Here is a 19,864-nt window from a genome sequence, read left to right as displayed (position 1 = left end):
CTGCAGCGAGCGGGGGCTACTCTTCGTTGCGGTGCGCAGCCTTCTCATTGCGGTGGCTTCTCTTGTTGCAGAGCACGGGCTGTAGGCGCGTGGGCTTCAGAAGTTGCAGCACGCTGGGCTCAGTAGTTGTGGCGCACGGGCTTAGTTGCTGCACAGCATGTGGGATCTTCCTGGACCAGGGATCGAACCCATGTCCCCTGCGTTGGCAGACGGATTCTTAACCACTGCGCCACCAGGGAAGTTCCCATTCAGTCCATTTTTATCAAGCCTCTTCTGAATACCAGACAGAGCGCCAAACATTAAGCATGACCACCTCATTTAATGTCCCTGTGAATGCACCCCTGCCCTGGGAGCTCTCATTCCTGGTGAGCCTCCTTATCTTTCCAGGTGAAGGATCTGAGCTGCTGAGGGTCTCGTCTCTTGGTCCAGAATCAGACCCCGCCTCCCCGCCACAGACAGCCAGCCCTGGTGGCCCTTGGGAGGTGGCATCCAAGGCCAAGATCAGGGCCAGTCAGCGTTGATCCTCAGAGTACGGGTCACTAACCATCTTCTCCCTTCCCCAGACGTACACAGGCTCCATCCTTGTGGCCGTGAACCCATACCAGGCACTGCCCCTCTACACCACAGAGCAGGTGCAGCTGTACTACAAGCGCCATGTGGGCGAGCTGCCACCGCACATCTTTGCCATTGCAAACAACTGCTACTTCAACATGAAGAAGAACAAGATGGACCAGTGCTGCATTATCAGGTGAGGTCCTGGGTGGGCAGGTGGGCCAGACACCGCCTCTGAGCATCTCGTAAAGGAGGGGGCATCTCCTCTCCCAAAACCTCTACGCAGTAGTGTGTGACTTAGGGGCTGCCGTTCAACTTCAAACACCCCCCTTCACGGCCACGAACTCCCCCGCATCTGGCCCCTGTGGCCCCTCCACCCTGAAAAGTCCTTCTGAGGCTGCCTTCCTTCAGAACCTGCTCTTCCACTGTATCATAAGGGCCTAGACCGCCCCAGCCTTCTGTGAATATTTCCTGAGACAAGGAAGGAAGGGTGGGGATGGGTTGGTTTCGAAATGGGACCCAAGATAGGCACTTGGGGTGCAAAGATCCAACAGGTGAGGCCCCTCAAAAACAACCTCAGGGGGACTTCCCTGGCGGTCCAGTGGTTAGGACTTCGCCTTCCAATGCAGGGGACACGGGTTCGATCCCTGGTTTGGGAGCCAAGATCCCACATGCCTCAGGGCCAAAAAACCAAAACATTACACAGAAGCAATATTGTAAAAAGTTCAATGAGGACTTTAAAGATGGTCCACGTCAAAAAATCTTAAAAAAAAAAAAAAAAAAACAACCTCAGGGCAAATCTCAGGGAGGACAGATCTCAGGTACTTGGGCCCAGAAGGGATGTGTCCCTCTCCAGTCCAGGTGATGCTGCTGCTTCAGAGACTCGGGCCTGGCCTGGCTTCTCTGCCTTCTGCCCTCCTGGTACCCATGGAAGGGAGGCAGATCAGGAAAGAAAGCGGGGAGAGGGAATTTGGCTCCAGGGCACCTTGCTTAGTTCTCTAGTAGTCATCCATTCATTCACTCATTCATTTGTTCATTCATTCACTCATCCATTCATTCACCCATTCATTCCCTTATTCATTCATTTATTCGAGGTTCTTTTGTGCTCCAATTCTGTCTCCTGTCCTGTCCTGCCATGAGGAGACAGCAGCAAAGGAAAGGGACCAAAATCCCTGCCTTGTGGACCTTACATTCTAGAAGAGGAGACAGGCAATAAATAAGCAAATTGTTTCAGCAGGTAATAAAAACTTTAAAGGAAAACACTGCAGGGAAAGAGGAGAAAGAGAGTGATGGGGCCGCTGCTTTAGGTAAAAAGGCAGATCGGGCCGGCCTCTCTGAGGAGGGGACGTTGGAACAGAGACTGGAACGAAGTCCTACAGCTTAGGTTATCATGTTTCACGTTGTCAGCAACTCTCTGTAGTAGATACTCCTATTCCTGTTTTACTGCTGGGGAAACCTCCCACCGGTTGACATTCTTTCCTAGAGACACACAGCTGTTCAACAGGGAATTTAAACCCAGGGCTCTGGGAAAATTAGACAGAGCGATGTCTTGGTCAGGAAGCCTCACCGCCAGGACAGCAGTGGCTGCAGAAAAGCACAGAGCACCTGGGTGGCTGTTTGCATGAGCATGACTTGAATCAAACTGCCTCCCCGAGGCACGAGAGAGGCACCTGAGCCCTCTTGCTTCGGAGTCATCTCTACATGCAGGGGTGTTCTCCTGACTGACTTCCCTGGCTTAGTGATCAGGGACATTTGGATCAAAACTTTTTTAAAAACTTAATATTTTCAGAGGAAACCGTATTTGTCTGAGGTTTGCTTCAAAATAGTACAGGAAGGGAAACAAAACTGGTCAGGAGTTGCAGCTGGGAATGGGACTGTGGAAGTTCATTAAGCAAACTGTAAAGTGCAGGAGTCCCCTGGGAATCTCGTGAAAATGCAGATTCTGGTTGCACAGAGCTGGGGGAGCCTGGGAGTCTGCATTTCCTACCAGGTGGCAGGTGCTGCTGGCCTATGGGCCATACTTTTATTAGCAACATATTGCAGTATTCTGCCTCCAGTTGTTACGTTTGACATTTTCTATAATTAAAAATAATTCATAAAAGGTAACATTTAGGGACTTCCCTGGCAATCCAGTGGTTAAGACTTTGCCTTCCAATGCAGCGGGTGCGGGTTTGGTCCCTGGTCAGGGAGCTAAGATCCCACATGCCTTGCAGCCAAAAACCAAAAGTATAAAACAGAAGCAATATTGTAACAAATTCAATAAAGACTTTAAAAAATGGTCCACATCAAAAAAAAAAATCATTACTGCAATCCTGAGTGTGTGCTATGTGCCAGACATAGGTATATTTTTTAACTTAATCAAACCCCCTAAGTAATTTTTATCTTTATATTGATTGATTGATTGATAATTATTTTACTGTTAAAGTTTAAAACATATATGGTTTTGTTATGGTTTCCTCTAATTCATTGTCTTTTGTTATGGTTTCTTCTTTAATTGTGTTTTAGAAGAGCACCTTTAATTTCTAAACATAAAAATGTTTCCACATTTTAGTTGTTGATTTCTAATTTAATTGCATCATGATTAATATGTTCTGTATGTCATTGACTCTAGAATATGCTGACTGCTTTTACAGACCTATTAGTCAAATGTGTAAAAATTTATGTGAGCTTCAAAACATTTATATGTTCTCTGTTAGCTCAAGAGTCTATAATTATTAGTTTAAGCTCACTAATGCTTTTTTTATCAGCTTGATCTTTAGATTTCTGACAGAAATGTATTAAAATCTCCTTTTAGTTTCCACAGAGTTGGCTTTGTATATTTGGAGGCTGTGTTATTAGGTGCATACAAATCTGTGCTATTGATATCCTGGGAATGGTTTCTTTTATTATGTAATGTCCTCTTTTTTTCTATTAATGCTTTTTTACCTTGGTATATTTTGTAGTAATATTTGGGGTATTTTTTTCTGATATATTTGTTCTTTCCAAACTCTGTGTGTGCATGGTGTGTGTTTTGGCTGTTTTTTCTGATTAGTATTGTATGGTAGATATTAGTGCTTTTTTCTTCCAGTTTTATTGAGATATCATTGACATACAGCACTGTATAAGTTTAAGGTGTACAGCCTAATGATTTGACCTACATACATCATGGAATGATTATCACAATAAGTTTAATGAACATCCATCATCTCATATAGATACAAAATTAAATAAACAAAAAATTTTTTTCCTGTGATGAGATCTCTTAGGATCCAGTCTCTTAACAACTTTCATATGTGATGTATGACAGTGTTAATTACATTTATCACGTTGCACATCACATTCTTAGTACTTATTTATCTTATAACTGGAAGTTTGCACCTTTTGACTGCCTTCATCCAGTCCCCCTCCTCTCACCTCCCACTTCAGGTAACCACAAATCTGATCTCTTTTTCTATGATTTTGTTTGTATGTTTGCTTCTAAAGTATAATTGATTTACAAAACTACATTTGTTCTTGTTACACAATCTAGTGATTTTTTTCCTATACACTTCAAAATGATCACCACAAGTCTAGTTACAATATGTCACCACAAAGATATTATTTAGTTATTGACTATATTCCCTATACTGTGCATTTCATATCTGTGACTCATTTATTTTGTGACTGGAAGTTTGTACCTCTTAATCTCTCTCACCTATGTCTTTCCTCCCCCCACCCCTGACCCTCACACAACTACCTGCTTGTCCTCTGTATCTATAACTTTGTTTATGTTTTGTTCCGTTTGTTCATTTGTTGTGTTTTTTAGATTCCACCAGAAATCATACAGTATTTGTCTTTCTCTGTCTGACTTATTTCACTTAGCATAATACCCTCTAGGTACATTCATGTTGTAGCAAATGGCAAGATTTCATTCTTTTTTATGGCTGAGTAATATTCCATTGTATATATATCATTTAGTCCCTTTACACTTAAAGTAATTGTTAATAGGTATGTACTTATTGTCATTTTGCTAATTGTCTGGGTTGTTTTGTAGTTCTTTTTGTTCCTTTCTTCTTCTTTTGTTCTCTTCCCTTGTGATTTGATGACTCTTTAGTGTTATGTTTGGATTCCTTTATTTTTCTCTGTGTGTATCTATTATAGATTTTTGGTTTGTGGTTTCTGTGAGGTTTATATATTGCTATGTAAATATGTATGTCATACATCATACATATAATCATGTATATAATCATACATATACATGATATATAATACATAATCATACATATATACATACATATATGTACATGATTATTTTAAGTTGCTGATCTCATAAGCTAAAACATATTTTAACAACACTGCATTTTTACCCCCCACACTCATTTACTATTTTCCACGTCATATTTAATATCCTTTTGTTTTGTATATCCCTTGACTGCTTATTGTGGATTTAACTCCTTTTGTCTTTTAACCCTCCTACTAGCTTTGTATGTGGTTGACTTACTACCTTTACTGTATATTTACCTTTACCTGTGAGCTTTTTTCCTGTCATAATTTTCATGTTTCTAGTAGTGGCCTTTTCTTTTTTGCTTAGAGAACTCCCTTTAACATTTGTTGTAAAGCTGGTTTGGTGGTGCAGAATTCCTTAAGCTTTTGCTTGTCTGTAAAACTTTTGATCTCGCCATCAAATCTGAATGAGAGCCTTGCTGGGTAGAGTATTTTTGGTTGTATGTTTCCCCTTTCATCACTTCATATATATTGTGCCACTCCCTCTGGCCTGAAGAGTTTCGCTGAAAAGTCAGCTGATAGCCTTATAGGAGTTCCCTTGTATGTCACTTGTTGCTTTTCCCTTGCTACTTTTATTATTTTCTCATCCCATTATCATTTTAATTACAATGTGTCTTGGTGTGGTCCTCACTGGTTGATCCTGCTTGGGTCTCTCAGTGCTTCTTGGACCTGGATGTCTGTTTCCTTTCCCAGATTAGGGAAATGTTCAGCTATTATGCCTTCAAATATGTTCTCTGCCCCTTTCTCTCTCTCTTCTCCTTCTGGGACCCTTGTAATGTGAACGTTAATATGCTTGATGTTGTCCCAGATTAAACTGCCCTCATTTCTTTTCATTCTTTTTCCTGTTGAGCATCAGTGATTTCCACTACTCTGTCTTCCAGCTTGCTGATCCATGGCTCTGTATCATCTGATCTACTGCTGTTCCTTCTAGTGTATCTAGCTGATGGGTGGGGCCAGTTCCTGACATGGCTAGCTGCAGGGTCTGGGATGTCCCAAACCTGGCTTTGGCCTGTTGGTGAGTGGGGCTGGATCTCAGGGTGTCCTGGGGCTATTGCTGGCTCACTGTGGACAGAACTGGGTTCCCAAGGTGTCTCAGAGCTGGCGTCAACCTGCTGGTAGGCAGGGCCCGGGGATTTGCAAGGTTGGTGTTGGCCTGTTGGTGGGTGTGGGCTGGTCCCAGGGGTTCCTGAGGCTAGTGTCGGCTCACTGGTGCGTGAGGCTGGGTTCCAGGTCCTCTGGTGGACAGAGCCAGGTCCTACGGCAGCTGTCTGGTGGGTCTTAAGGCGGCCTCCTGCTGGCAGGTGGGGCTGTGTCCCCACCTAGCAGTTGCTTGGCCTGAGATGTCCCAGCACTGGCAGCAACAGGCTGTTGAGGTCTTGGCACTAATGAGCTAGAGGGAGGATTCCACAATGGCACCCACCAGCCCCAGTGTCCACTTGGTCAACAAGCTCCCCAAATGGCTGCCACCAGTGTCCGTGTCCCCAGGGGGAGCTGCAGTTGCCCCTTGCCTTCAGGAGACTCTCCAAGATCAGCAGGTCTGACCCAGCCTCCTTTCAAATCACTGCTTCTGCCCCAGGCAAGCAGTGTGAGGTTTTGTGTGCACCCTTTAGGAGTGGAGTCTCAATCTCCCACAGCTCTCTGGCTCTTCTTAAAGTAGGTCCCACGAGCCTTCAAAGGCAAACATTGTGAGGGTTTGTCTTCCTGGTTCAGGAGCCCAGTGCAGGGCTCAGACCCCTCGATCCTTGGAGAGAACCTCTATAATTGTAATTATTCTTCCACTTGTGGGTCACCTACCCGGGGGTATGGGTCTTGACTTTACTGCATCTCTGCCCCTCCTACCATCTCATTGTGGTTCCTTCTTTGTTGTTGGTGGTTTAGTTGTTTTCCTGTTTATTTGTTTTTGAGTTGATATAATTTAACTGTGAACTAAATGTATTTTATTCTTTAAACATAATGCCATTTAGTCCCGAGACAATTAAGCAAATATTTTTTGTTTGTTTTGTTTTGTTGTTGTTGTTGTTTTGGGGTTTTTGTCTTTTTAATTTTATTAGAGTAGAGTTGATTTACAATGTTGTGTTAGTTTCAGGTGTACAGCAAAGTGATTCAGTTATACATACACGTATATTCATTCTTTTTCAGATTCTTTTCTCATGTAGGTTATCATAGAATATTGAGTCGAGTTCCCTGTGCTGTGATTCCTTCTTTATGTATTTAGTTAAAGGAATTTCTTTTCCTCTAGTCTTCCAGTTTTTGTCATCAATAATTTCTCTGTAAATAGTTGTAATTTGGGGGGACTTCCCTGGTGGTCCAGTGGTAAAGAATCCGCCTTACAATGCAAGGGACGTGGGTTCGATCCCTGGTCAGGGAACTAAGATCCCACATGCCGCGGAGCAACTAAGCCCGCACACCACAACTACTGAGCTCATGTGCCTCAACTAGAGAGCCTGCGTGCCACTAACTACAGAGCCCACACTCCCTGGAGCTCAAGCACCACAACTAGAGAGAGAAAATCTGCCCACCACAACTAGAAAGAAGACTGCAAGCCACAAAGAAAGATCCCGCATGCCTCAATGAAGATCCTGTGTGCCGCAGCTAAGACCCGACACAGCCAAAAATTAAATAAATAAATAAATAAATAATGAATAAATCTTTTAAACAAATAAATAGTTGTAATTTGGGGGGGATCGTGGCAGGAGGCAAGCTCAGGGGCCTCAAGGTCTTTCTATAGCACCATCTTGGCCACTGCACTGCCCTAAAATATGAAAAAAACTGGTTTTCATATTTTACCATTATGAAATTAATATATATTCACTAGGAAAATATTAGAAAATTTCAGAAGAATATTCTCAGCAAAAATATTGCTAGACATTTTTGGAAGAAAAAGCTTCCTCTACACACTTGGTTAAAATTTTACTGAATACTACCTACATTTACCACTTCACTTAACTAGTAAGCATTGCTCATGTGACTGCAGGCTCTGTGCAGACCTGGATTAAGTGGCTGCACAATGTTCTCTGACTGGATGGACCATAACTAACTTCCCCCATTTTTGTTGCTTCCCATGTTCCACAATTGCAATGATAAATAAATAACACTTTAATGAGCAGGAAGCTTTGTGGAGAAGGCTTTTTCTGATTTTAGGAGTCTTTCCTTAGACGAATGGCGGAATAATTCTGAAGGGTTTTTTGATGCCTATGCCAGACTGCTTTCCCGAAAGGCTGTTGCAGTTCCCCCTCTGGCCAGCATGACCGCACTGCTCACAGAGAGGACGTTATATCAGGGCATTGCATCACCTGGTCTTATTCATTCATGCAGTTACTGAACACTGTGCCAGTGACCCTGGAATGAACCACATACAACCATACCTGCATAGTCGAGCAGGAAAGATGAACACACTAATAAACTAACACAAAGTAGGCAGGGGACGTCAGGAAGAACGCAGTGCGACTTCTGCACAGGGAGAGAGCATCTTTGTTCAGACGGGCCCAGAAAGCGGGCCTGTGATGGGTTTGCAGGAGAGTTGAGAGGTTTTGAAAAATAGTTGTTCTATTGACTGACGTTCCTGCATGCCCTCTTTGCAGTGGCGAGTCTGGAGCAGGGAAAACAGAGACCAGCAAGCTCATCCTGCAGTTCCTGGCCACCATCAGCAGGCAGCATTCGTGGATTGAGCAGCAGGTCCTGGAGGCCAACCCCATCCTGGAAGGTATGCAGTCACCCACGGGACCAGCCTCCTTTCCAGGACCTATGGGCTGGCACTTTCCTGCCAGCGGGAGCCTGTGGGGAAAGGCAGGATAAGCCATACTCTTTCAGCGATTCCTCAGGATTCCTCAGGACACGAAAGGCAAGGACGGGGTGGATGGTAGCATGAGGGCTTCTGGGAAGCACAGAGAAGAAAGACCGATGATCTGGTGAGCTTTCACAGGTGTGATTTCCATGGAACCTTAACAAGTATTCCTTTTAAAAAGGGCTCCAAGGGACTTCCCTGGCGGTCCAGTGGTTAGGACTCTGCGCTCGTACTGCAGGGGATGCGGGTTCGATCCCTGGTCAGGGAACTAAGATCCCACATGTCGCGCAATGCAGCCAAAAACTAAAAAAAAAAATTAAAAAGGGTTCCAAGATGAAATCAATTTGGGAAATGCTGGGAATGAATTATTGATACATGGAAGGATCCCAAGCACATTCTGCTAATAAGAGTAGCCAGATCCTCTATTTTTTTCAATTATGTGTGCAGGTGAGGATGTGTGTGCAAAGGATCTTTCTTAATGCAGTCACATCATAAAAACCTTGCAGAAACGGCTCTATGGAATGCACTTTGGATCGTGCTGCAGCCCAAATGCCATCTGGTCTAAACTCCTTATCTGCGCCCTGACCCGTGCCAGCTCTTGCCACTCTCTCTGCGAGCTTGCCCTCTCTAACCCAGCCTCCACCCTACAGCCTGAGCAATCTTTCTAAAATGTAAATCTGTCTCCACATTCCCTCAGAAGGTTTCCTGCTTCCCCCGTCACCTGTGGGACTAATTCCAAACTTCTTAGCTTGGCATTCAAGGCTCTGTGCTACTTGGCTCCTCCTGCTAATGGTTCCATCCATCTTCCACTGCTTTCCTCCTGTATCCTATGGTCCAGATGAATTTCCCTCCCTGGAAGCACACCCCATGCTTTCTGACCTCCGAACCTTTAGCTGCACTTTGCCTTCCTCTTAGCAAACCCTTGACTGCCACCACTGTCCACTGTAATCCTACCCATCCTTCGAGTCTGGGCTTGGCCACCTCCTCTGAGAAGCCTTCCCAGAGGACCCCAGTAAAAGTAAATTTTCTCTTCTCTGTTCCCATCATGGGCATCATCGTCGGCCCTCAGCCTTCGGAAATGCCAAGACGATCCGAAACGACAACTCAAGCCGCTTTGGGAAGTACATCGACATCTACTTCAACCCCAGTGGGGTGATTGAGGGGGCGTGCATCGAGCAATTTCTCCTGGAGAAATCCCGGGTCTGCCGGCAGGTAAGGCCTCCGCCTGCTGCACTGGTCCTGGGGGAACCTCCCCCCACCCAGGATGGGAGTCAGGGGATTGGGGAGGCTTCCAAGAGGGGTTCTTTCCATCACTCTCTCCCCTCCTTTCCTCTGCCCCAGACCCCCATAGGCCTTAGCTTGCTGTCATTGAACCCTGGTCCGAGATGGGCCAAGGACCCTTAGAACTGGATAATGATGGTCCTTCCCCAATATTCAAGGAAATGATTTATTCAAGGATTTTCTCTTTTGAATTTTCCATCTATATAGTTGTCTTCATTCTTTGGTGCTTACTACTCTTCACCTCTACTAGAATTAATTCTGAGGCCAGGCCAGTCCCCGTCTGGGGGTGGATGTATCTTCAGGTGTGTTGGGGCCCCTGGCAGGAGGACCTAGATGACACTGTCCAAAAGACCACCTGCAGGAAATGAGGTGGCATGTGGTCTGTGTCGTCAACACAGGGCCTTGTACTCACAGGGGCCTGGTCTCGGTTTGATGCTCTGTTGTTGCCATCTTGAAATTCTTAATAACTCTTTAGCAAGAAGCCCCATGCTTTCATTTTGCACTGCGCCCCACAAATCAAGTAGACAGTCCTGGGTAACAAGGAACCCAAAGTATGGCAGCCACATCAGCTGAGTTAACACGACTTTGTTGGGGGTAGGGTGCTCTCTCATATGATGGTATAACCCCTAACACATGTGTGCATGAGCACACATGTACCACACACACACACACGATGTTTCAGATTGGGGACATGCCACCAAATGGACTGGCGCTGTGTGTTAGGACAGACAGACACCTGGGCAAGCTGAAGAAGGAAGCTCACCTTTAGTGACCCCCACCTGGTGCCTGGTGTTTCCCCTGCATTATTTCATTAGACCTTCACAACAACCATGAAAGACGGGTCTCTTTCTCCCCATTGTATAGATGCAGAAACTGAGTCCAGGTAAGTTAAGTAACTTATCCAGGGTCACAGAACTAGTAGAAGGTAGTCTCTCCGACTCCAAAGTTTGCCCTTTCCAGAAGCTTATAATTCTTCGCACGGTGGTTGGTGAATTCAGAGAATTTGTTCCTCAAAGAGGTACCCCAGAATGGACAAGACTTCTAAAGCAGATCAGAGACAAGTCCTGTCCATGATAAGATTTAAAAATTTTAGCATATCTATACTGTGGAATGCTGGGCAAGTTAAAAGGATGAGGAGGTGTGTCTGTGTCAGTGTAGACAGACGGCTAAGAGACCTGTTTAGATGAAAAAAAGAGGAAGCTGAAGAACAATAAGTATGTTCTTGCCTAAAAAATAAAAAAAAACTTTTTATAGATATGCTCTAAGTAAATACATTAGTGATGTCTAGAAAGGAACACAGACCATTAAACTGTTTTGAGGAGGAAGAGGAGGTCATTTGAGGAGTGGCAAGTTGGGGCAGAAAGAAGCTCACCCTTTAACACTCTATACTTGGAATTGTTTGAATTTCACAACGGGGATGTGAAATAAAGTTTAAAAATAATGTTTAAAAATGCAGAGGCCCGGCTAGGTAAACCTGTGGATGTCAGGTCCTGGGGGTCACAAGGTGAATAAGAAGGCTTCACCGTAGACTGTAAAGAGTCCAGGGTTCTGAGTCAGAGGGCCCAGGTCTGAATCTGGACACTCTGCCTCACCTGTGACAAGGTGGCCTTTCCGCGCAGAACAGTCAAGATGAGCTGGCCTTGGAGGAGGACAGCGACCAGGCATGGCCATCCCTCAGGTCAATGCCGGAGCCCTACCTGCTGAGGAAGAAGGAAGCTGGGACAGGGTTGGGGGCAGGAGACAGTCCTGAGGCCCCGCAGCCTCAGGGGAGATGCTTACAAGCTCCCTGGAACTCCCTCCCCACTAGGCCCCGGAGGAACGGAACTACCACATCTTCTACTGCATGCTCATGGGGATGAGCGCAGAGGAGAAGAGCCTGCTGTACCTGGGCACACCCTCTGAGTACCACTACCTGACCATGGTGAGGCCGGCGCTGCCCCACCCCCGCCCCTTCCGGTCCTGCTTCCTCCCTACGCCTCAGTGCTCCGCGCCCCACCCCCCACCCCGTGGCCTGGGGCGCTGGGAAGAGGAGGAGACCTCGTGTAGGTTTCTGTTCAATCTTCCTTTCCCTCCCAGCCTCTCCCTTCCCCTTGCCCCCTCCCCTTCCTACCCCTTCCCGCCTCTCCCACCCTGCCTCTCAATAACAATGAGGAAGAAGGAAGAAGGGCCCGCCTCATAAAAGCCCAAACTGTGGTCGGGCCCCTGGACAGGGACTGAGGACTGCCCTTTTCCATTCTCCACTCCACCCTTCCTGTGTTTGGCATCCACTTGACGGCCATCAGAGGCTTACCCTTGTCCGTGTGCTTCCTTGTTTCCTGCTGAACCCGTGGTCCCGCCCCACAAGCCTCATCTTCCTTTGGTCCCTATGGACAGAAGGCTCTGAAACCCTCTTTTCATTCCACTCACCATCCTCGTAGCTGCCTCTAGAACTTGAGCTCCAGGAGAGCAGGGGCCTTGCTCGCAGCGTCCCCATGCACGAACGGTGTAGCACAAGCAGCCATCAGGCTCACCTTGCTGCTGAGGGAATGAATGAAACCCATGTCTTAACCCTGTGTTCTGCCTAAGCCCTCTCTCCTGGGTTTCTGCCTGGAGACCTTCATCTCTCTTGCCTAGACCATGGTGCTAGCTTCCTCCTGGGTCCCCCCCGCCTCCAGACTTGACCCCAATCTATCATCCAGCCCAGACCCCCCACAGAGCAAGTCTGACAGACCACGTCTCTCACTCATTACAGCTCTTCAGGGGCTCCTTGTGGCTCCTTGGCAAGGTTTCCAAGTCCCTCCAGATCCCACCATCCACCAACGTCTCCCCCTCAACGGCGACGCCAGGCTCCTTGCAGCTTCCACCCGTGCCTCCCACTTCACTGCCCAGTTCTGGCCATTTCTCCCCTGTGCTGCTGTGAAGCTCAGCCTGTGGGACCGCTCAGATGCTTCCTCCAAGAAGCCTCTCTACAGCTCCCAGGAGGCCGGCCCAGCCCCCTTTGGTCTCAGCGCCTGTAACAGCCTATGACCCCGCCATTCACTTTGTGCCTCCCTTCCTGGATGCAACAGCACCCAGGGCAGCGCCTGGTCTCTCCATTTCTGAATTCCCAACAAATAGCCCAGGGGCTGGCACACAGTGAGCCTTGGAAAGTGTTTGTTAAAGGAATGAACCCGTGATGTTCCCCCCCCCGCACCAGAGGGTGAGGCAGGTGTTACCATGGATGGCTGACAAATAGAGGCTCAGAGAAGCTGAATGACTTGGCCTTGGCCGCACAGCTGTCAAGCTACCATAGCACACTGTGTCTGTGTCACCACTGTTCCGCCTCTGTGTATTTTCTTTTACTTTTAAAAAAATATTTATGTATTTATTTATTTTTGGCTGATTTGGGTCTTTGTTGCTGTGTGCATGCGTTCTCTAGCTGCAGCGAGCGGGGGCTACTCTTCATTGCGGTGCGCAGGCTTCTCTTGTAGTAGAGCACGGGCTCTAGGCGCACAGGCTTCAGTAGTTTTGGCACATGGGCTCAGTAGTTGTGGCACATGGGCTTAGCTGCTCTGCGGCAGGTGGGATCTTCCCCGACCAGGGCACGAACCCGTGTCCGCCTGCATTGGCAGGTGAACTCTTAACCACTGTGCCACCAGGGAAGCCCTTCTGTGTAGTTTTTGAGCTTGGGCCTCCAGGTGGCCCCTTGGGATCCACCCGGAGTCAGTGCAGTATCACTTACCAGGGCCCTTTGGCTGAATCTCTGATGCATCCCTGCCTTGCCGGCCCTACAGTGGAGGAGGTAGGGTGTGGGGTGGCCCCAGAAACCTGATGGGCCCAATCTTGCAGGGGAACTGTACCTCCTGTGAGGGGCTCAGTGACGCCAAGGACTATGCCCACGTCCGCTCAGCCATGAAGATCCTCATGTTCTCTGACTCCGACAACTGGAACCTCAGCAAGCTGCTGGCCGCCATTCTCCACCTGGGGAACGTGGAGTTCATAGGTAATGCTGTTTCTGCCCAGAGTACACCCCCTGGGGAGGAAGAATGGGGGGACTGGGACAGAGGGGGAAAAAGTCCCTGTGGGTCCTCACCCAAAGGACCCACCAAAGTCACAGCATCTTGGAAAAGTACATTGAAAATTTTAGCTATGATTTTGGAGGCCTTGTGTGGTTAGGGGGAAGATGCCAAAGCTTAGGGCCCTCCAAAGGTGACGACTCTGATCAATCACCCCCCACTTTTGGCTGGGAACCCAAAGGGTGAACCAGAGTAAGCAAAGCCGTGCGTGAACTTACAAACCAGTTTGTAAGCATCCAATTGGCCTGGGGATTAAGGTGTCCTGGCTTGTTAGTGCCTCCAAGCGCCTGACTGACAGAGTTGCTGACAATCCTCTGTGGAAGAAAATAGCATCAACCTAGATCACAAATTATTCCTTTAAACAGTTTCAAACACAACATCCAGCATGCCTCCAAAAATAAACAAGAACAAGGAAATGAGATGCCATGAGCAAGAATCAGCAGACATAATAAACAATAGAAACAGAGCCACATAGATTTCAGAGATTGGAATTACTGAGCACAGACCACGAAGCAGCTATGCTTGCTTTGTTCAAGAAAAGAAAAAACCAAGCTTGCAAATTTAGAAGGAACTGGAAACTATTAAAAAAGTGACATTACAGATTTTTTTTAAATGTGAAGTAAAAAAATTCAGAAATTCTAAAGTTAAAAAAAAAAAACAAAATGAACTCAATGGATGAGTTTAACGGCCAGTTTTTTTAATATTTAATATATATATTTTAAATTATTTATTTATTTTTGGCTGCATTGGGTCTTCGTTGTGGTGCGCGGGATTCTCACTGTGGTGGCTTCTCTTGTTGCAGAGCATAGGCTCTAGGCGCGCAGGCTTCAGTAGTTATGGCACGTGGGCTCAGTAGTTGTGGCGCACGGGCTTAGTTGCTCCACAGCATGTGGGGTCTTCCCAGGCCAGGGCTCGAACCTGTGTCCCCTGCATTCGCAGGCGGATTCTTAACCAATGCTCCACAAGGGAAGTCCCTAACGGCCAGTTTTATAATGTGAAAAAGGAGGAAATGTCAGGAGAAACTATGTGTACAGCATGGAGAGATAAAAAGATGGAAAATATAAAAGAGAGAGTAGGAGACCTAGAAGATACAGTGAGAAGATGTAGTATACATTTAATTCGAGTTCTAAAGGAAAAGAGAAGGATGGGGCATACACAACATTTGAAGAGATTATGGCTGGGTTTAGATCTAATGAAAGACACCAATTCATAGAGAAGTGCAGAAAAGATGGACTTTTCAATAAACTGTTGTAGACCGATCGGGTATTCATATAGAAAACATGAACTTGAACCACTGTCTCACAGGATACGAGGAAATCTACTCCAGGCAAGTTGTAGCTAGGTGACCATATAATGAACCAGACATGGGTGCTGACAAGCAGGGGGCATCAGGACATGGAAGAGAATCAAATGTGATATTGAAGAAATGAAGCCAAGTGAAAGAATACAGACAATTATAGATCACACTTACGCAAAATTTAAAAACAGGTAAAATTAAATGCTACAAAGGAATGCAGGTAGTTAGATGACACACAGGTAAACAGGTAAAATTAAATGCTGTTTAGGGATTCATATGTAGGTAGTAAAAAGATAAAGAGAAAATAGGGAACTGGTTTCCATGGAGGTCAGGAGAATACTGCTTCTTGTGGAGGAACTGGTCTGAACAGGAAAGGATGTAGAAGGCTCTGGGTGTTAGCAAGGCTCTGGATTTTGGCTTCAGTGGTTGTTACACAATGTTGACTTAATAATTATCCATTATAACATGCCCTTGGATTTTATGCATTAAAAAAAACTGTATGCTTTATTTTACAATGTTTTTAAGTTTGTAAAAGAAAAAAAAATACAGAAACAGCATTCCTCCCTCCCCCCAGCTCAGCAGCCCTAAGGTGGAGGGACTCAAAGGGGAGGGACTGTAACTAGGAGGTGGGTCAGGAGATGTGCAACAGAGCTGGGCCCGGCTTCCAGACACTCCTCTGCTCAGCTCCATGCTTGTTTGACCAAACGAATGAACATGCCTAGGTTTCTGTGGACAGCAGAGTGGATGGAAGGGGACTGATGGCTGATTTTCTCCCTCAGCAGACCCCACCTGCCCCACCAGCACCTTCTCCCTCCAATAACTTCAAACTCCCCTTTGAGTCAGGGTCCTGATCTCAGCAGAGGGGGACATACCCTGTTAACAGTAGTTACAGCTAAGGTGTTGATAGGTCCCCAGGGAGGCCTCAGCTCTCAGAGGGGGTCTGGGAGAGGCAGTGCTTCCCTCCTGGGCACGGTCGTCTCTAAGTGTAGATCTGGAGCTGCCTTTCTGAGGCCTCTGTCCCATCACTTCAGGCCAATTTGCCTCTCAAGGTCATTGCTTCTCTCTGCAGCTAAGATCTTCGAGAACCTGGACTCCTCTGACGTGATGGAGACGCCCGCCTTTCCCACCGTGATGAAGTTACTGGAGGTGACTGGGCTGTTATGTCCGCCAGCTTCCATTTTCGTGAGGAGCCCCAGGGGTCTGGGCTGACAGCCCTTCCCAGGCTCTAGTTCCTTCCTCCTACCCCTCTCCCAGGCTCTCCGCTCACCCCCTGAGCTCCCTGGTGGAGCGTTGCAGGCCCTGGGGGTGGAAATCAGGGTGGGGCCGTGGAGCTAACCATTAACCAAGTCCTGGAAATGATCAGTTTGGCTTGAACGTGTGTTTCTTCCCTTCTCCCTGACCCTTCTACTCTTCTGTGGCCTTTACTCAACTTTCCACCCCACCCAGACCCCAGCGTCTCCCCACTCACACAATCTGTGTCCTTACATCAAAAGGTCCCTGCCCCGTGTCCTGGTCCCCGGGGCTTCTCCATGAGTTGTGCTATTCTGGGCCGGTGAAATGTGCTCAGACCATTCACCCTACACGTTATTAAGGAGACCAAATAGAGCGTTGACTTGGAGGATGAGCAATGGGGCATTGTAATGTCCTCCACATCACACCCCGTTGGCAGGTCCAGTGGGAAATTAATAGAATCAGAAGGGGAGGGGAAAAAAGCAATCATATTAGGTGGGCATGTTTTGCTGCTAATGTTCTTCATGTTGTTCAGGGTTCTTAGAAACCTTCTGTTTTTGCTGGTTCAGTCTTCCCCGCATGGTGGGAGGGACTCCATCCAGACTCCTCTTGCTCCCTTGGGTCTTCAGCCTCCAGGCAGGAGTGACGTTAGTTGGGGCATATCCAGATGTCAATGGCCGGGCCTCAGAGCCCTTCCTTCCCGTTGTTTCCCAGGGTCCACCCAGTGATGAACCCAGAACCAGGAGACCAGCAGCCAGCATGCTCGGGGCCCACTCAGCTTGTGCATCCTTCCCCAACACTGATACCCCAGTACTCAGACTGACCCTGGAGTGGGCCCTGCCCAACATCCTGACTCTGGCCCTAGTCACAGGCATCTCCTACCCTCAGGCCTTGGGCATAGGGTATTTGGTCATGAGACAAGGTGTTGGCGCCAGGCCCTGCTCATTCAGCTGTGATGCCTGCCTTCCAGGTGAAGGACCAGGCACTCCGAGACTGTCTGATCAAGCACTCCATCATCATCCGTGGGGAGTTTGTCACCAGGCCCCTAAACATCGCCCAGGCTGCAGACCGGAGGGATGCCTTCGTCAAGGTGCAGAGCTGCGGGAAAAGGGGCACGCGTGTCAATCTGTTGAGCATGGCTCCTTGCCTTGTGGGTGGACAGCAGGAAAGGGCAGAGATAGCTGGGCAAGCCCCAACTCTGCCGTCACCTGCCTGGTGACCGTGGGCTGCCTAGTCTCTCCAGGGTAGTTTCTTACCTTAAAGTAGGGATGATCTCCCTGAGTAGGTCCATGAGATCCAGTGTACCTGCAGCCTTTCCAGGTGAACTGGAAAGGTGCAGCCTTCCTCTTGTACATCAAAGCCTGTGGGCTCTACCCCATGTCTCCACAGGGCATCTATGGGCACCTCTTCCTGTGGATTCTCAAGAAAATCAATGCCGCAATTTTCACCCCACCTGCCCAGGACCCCAAAAATGTGCGAAGGACCATCGGCCTCCTGGACATATTTGGTTTTGAAAATTTCGAGAAAAACAGGTATGGAGATCAGTGCACCTGCTTTTGAAAATGGAAGATAAGCTTAGCTCTTCTCTGAGCCAGCTGGAGGGTAGCCATTCCTCCCTCTCTGGGCTAGGAACAGGACCTCTCACCTCCTCTCACAGACACCAGGGTGAGTCCCTCAGCAAGACTATGGCTTTCCTCAGTGAGGTGGTCCGTGCACATCCCCTGGCATCCACAACATGTCTAGAAAAGGCCACATAACTAAAAGCGTCCCTGAGAGTCAGGTTAAAATCACCTCAGCGTTCATCACCCCTCTTGAGCCATCCACTCTCCTCATGAACTAGAGTAAATCATCACATGTGGTTAGGGTGAAAATGGAAATCAGTAACACTGATGCAACTGCATCTAGGTGGGATGTCATACTAGGTAATGGGGTTTGTGGCCCATCACTGACTCTTCAGTTTGGCAGGGGTAAGGTGAGGCAGGACACTTCTGATCCAGTGTCCCAGTCTGGAGGCTGAAGATCTGGAGGGAGGAGGCAGTTCAGAAAAGTAATTCCCAACTAAGACTGTGATGAAGGCTGGGGGTGGGGATAGAGAGGGGTGGTGAGGGGAGCCAGGCAGTGGGGCCAGATGAGGACAGGTGTTGCTCTGGGGCGTTATCCGGGAGCCGGAGGACAAGGAAATGAGGACTGGGGACAAGCAAGCAGGAAGCGTCCTACATGCGTGACCTAGCTTACCCAGGTGAGCCTGGTTCATTTAAAGGGATGGGCTGGATGGAGCCTAGAGTTGGTTCTGTTACCCAACTGAATTCAGGTGTGCTCACCCAATGTGCAGCAAAGCCAATCTACTGACACTGGGCTATAGTGAAGGAAAACACAGCGTTTATTGCAAGGTCAGGCAAGGAGAATGGGCAGCTCATGCTCAAAACACAAACTCCTTGATGACTTTCAGGGAAAGTTTTTTAAAGGCAACTTTAGGGGTGAGGGTCACAGGGTACGTGATCAGCTTGTGGACATTCTTCTGATTGGTTGGTGGTGAGGTAATGGGGTGATGTTTCAGGTAGCTTAATCATCAACCTTCTGGTTCCAACTAGTCTGGGGTCTACGTGCTTGTGGTCAGCGTGTAGTCACCATCCTCCACCTGGGCAGGGGTCTTAGTTTCTGTAGAAGAACTCAAAGAGATGCATCAGATTGTTATGTATACCCCTTGAGGAAGAACTAGGACTCTGTTTTATCACTGCATTATTGTTTCTTGTCTGCATTTCCTCACTTCCCTAATTAGTAACTGCTTGAGTCTGCTCTTTGGAACTCAGGGATGGCCTAGGAGACTAAAGTCTTTCTCTACAAACAAGAAGCGGGGGACACAGAGGGGCTTTTGTACCCAGGAGGGTCCCGCAGGGTCCTGCTTGGTTTCGGTTCCAACTGGAGGCCTCTGGGCACTGTCAGAGGAGCCAAGGGGCTGTCCTGACCTTGGCATGCCCCTGCATGAGGCCCTATCTCCAGCTGAAGTCTGAGAAGGTCCCTTTGTTGCAGGAAGGGGGACCGCTTCCAGGGCCCAAGAGTGGGCCCTTGTCTAACACTCATAAATGAATTGTCCGAGGAGACACTGTGCTGACAAAGAAAGAGACTTTATTGGGAAGAGGTGCCTGGGTGGAGAGCAGCAGGGTAAGAGAACCCGGGAGAACTGCTCTGCCATGTGGCTCACAGGGTTTATGGTGATAGGATTAGTTTCCGGGTTGTTTCTGCCAATCACTCTGACTCAGGGTCCTTCCTGGTGGCACACACATCGCTCAGCCAAGATGGATTCCAGCGAGGAGGATTCTGGGAGGTTGGTAGGACATATGGACTGGTGTCTCCTCTCTCTTTTGACCTTTCCTGAATTCTTCCGGGTGGTGGTAGCTTGTTAGTTCCACATTCCTTACCAGGACCTCCTGTTTAATATAACTC

General features: G+C 47.6%; 1 protein-coding gene across 2 annotated transcripts in view; it reads left to right on the top strand.

Moving 5' to 3' along the window:
• Positions 1-19,864, top strand: part of MYO7B (myosin VIIB) — a 77,989-nt gene that overhangs the window by 8,297 nt on the left and 49,828 nt on the right. For both annotated transcript variants that reach the window (XM_059052592.2, XM_059052591.2), the window contains exons 4-11: positions 564-748; positions 8,376-8,497; positions 9,648-9,790; positions 11,667-11,780; positions 13,667-13,820; positions 16,260-16,336; positions 17,391-17,510; positions 17,810-17,952. In XM_059052592.2, the coding sequence (XP_058908575.1) occupies positions 564-748; positions 8,376-8,497; positions 9,648-9,790; positions 11,667-11,780; positions 13,667-13,820; positions 16,260-16,336; positions 17,391-17,510; positions 17,810-17,952 (1,058 nt within the window). The remainder of the gene's footprint in view (positions 1-563; positions 749-8,375; positions 8,498-9,647; positions 9,791-11,666; positions 11,781-13,666; positions 13,821-16,259; positions 16,337-17,390; positions 17,511-17,809; positions 17,953-19,864) is intronic.

Source organism: Kogia breviceps, chromosome 2, assembly GCF_026419965.1.
Source record: "Kogia breviceps isolate mKogBre1 chromosome 2, mKogBre1 haplotype 1, whole genome shotgun sequence".
Classification (NCBI taxonomy): domain Eukaryota; kingdom Metazoa; phylum Chordata; class Mammalia; order Artiodactyla; family Physeteridae; genus Kogia; species Kogia breviceps.
This window is presented reverse-complemented; position numbering and strand designations above follow the sequence as displayed.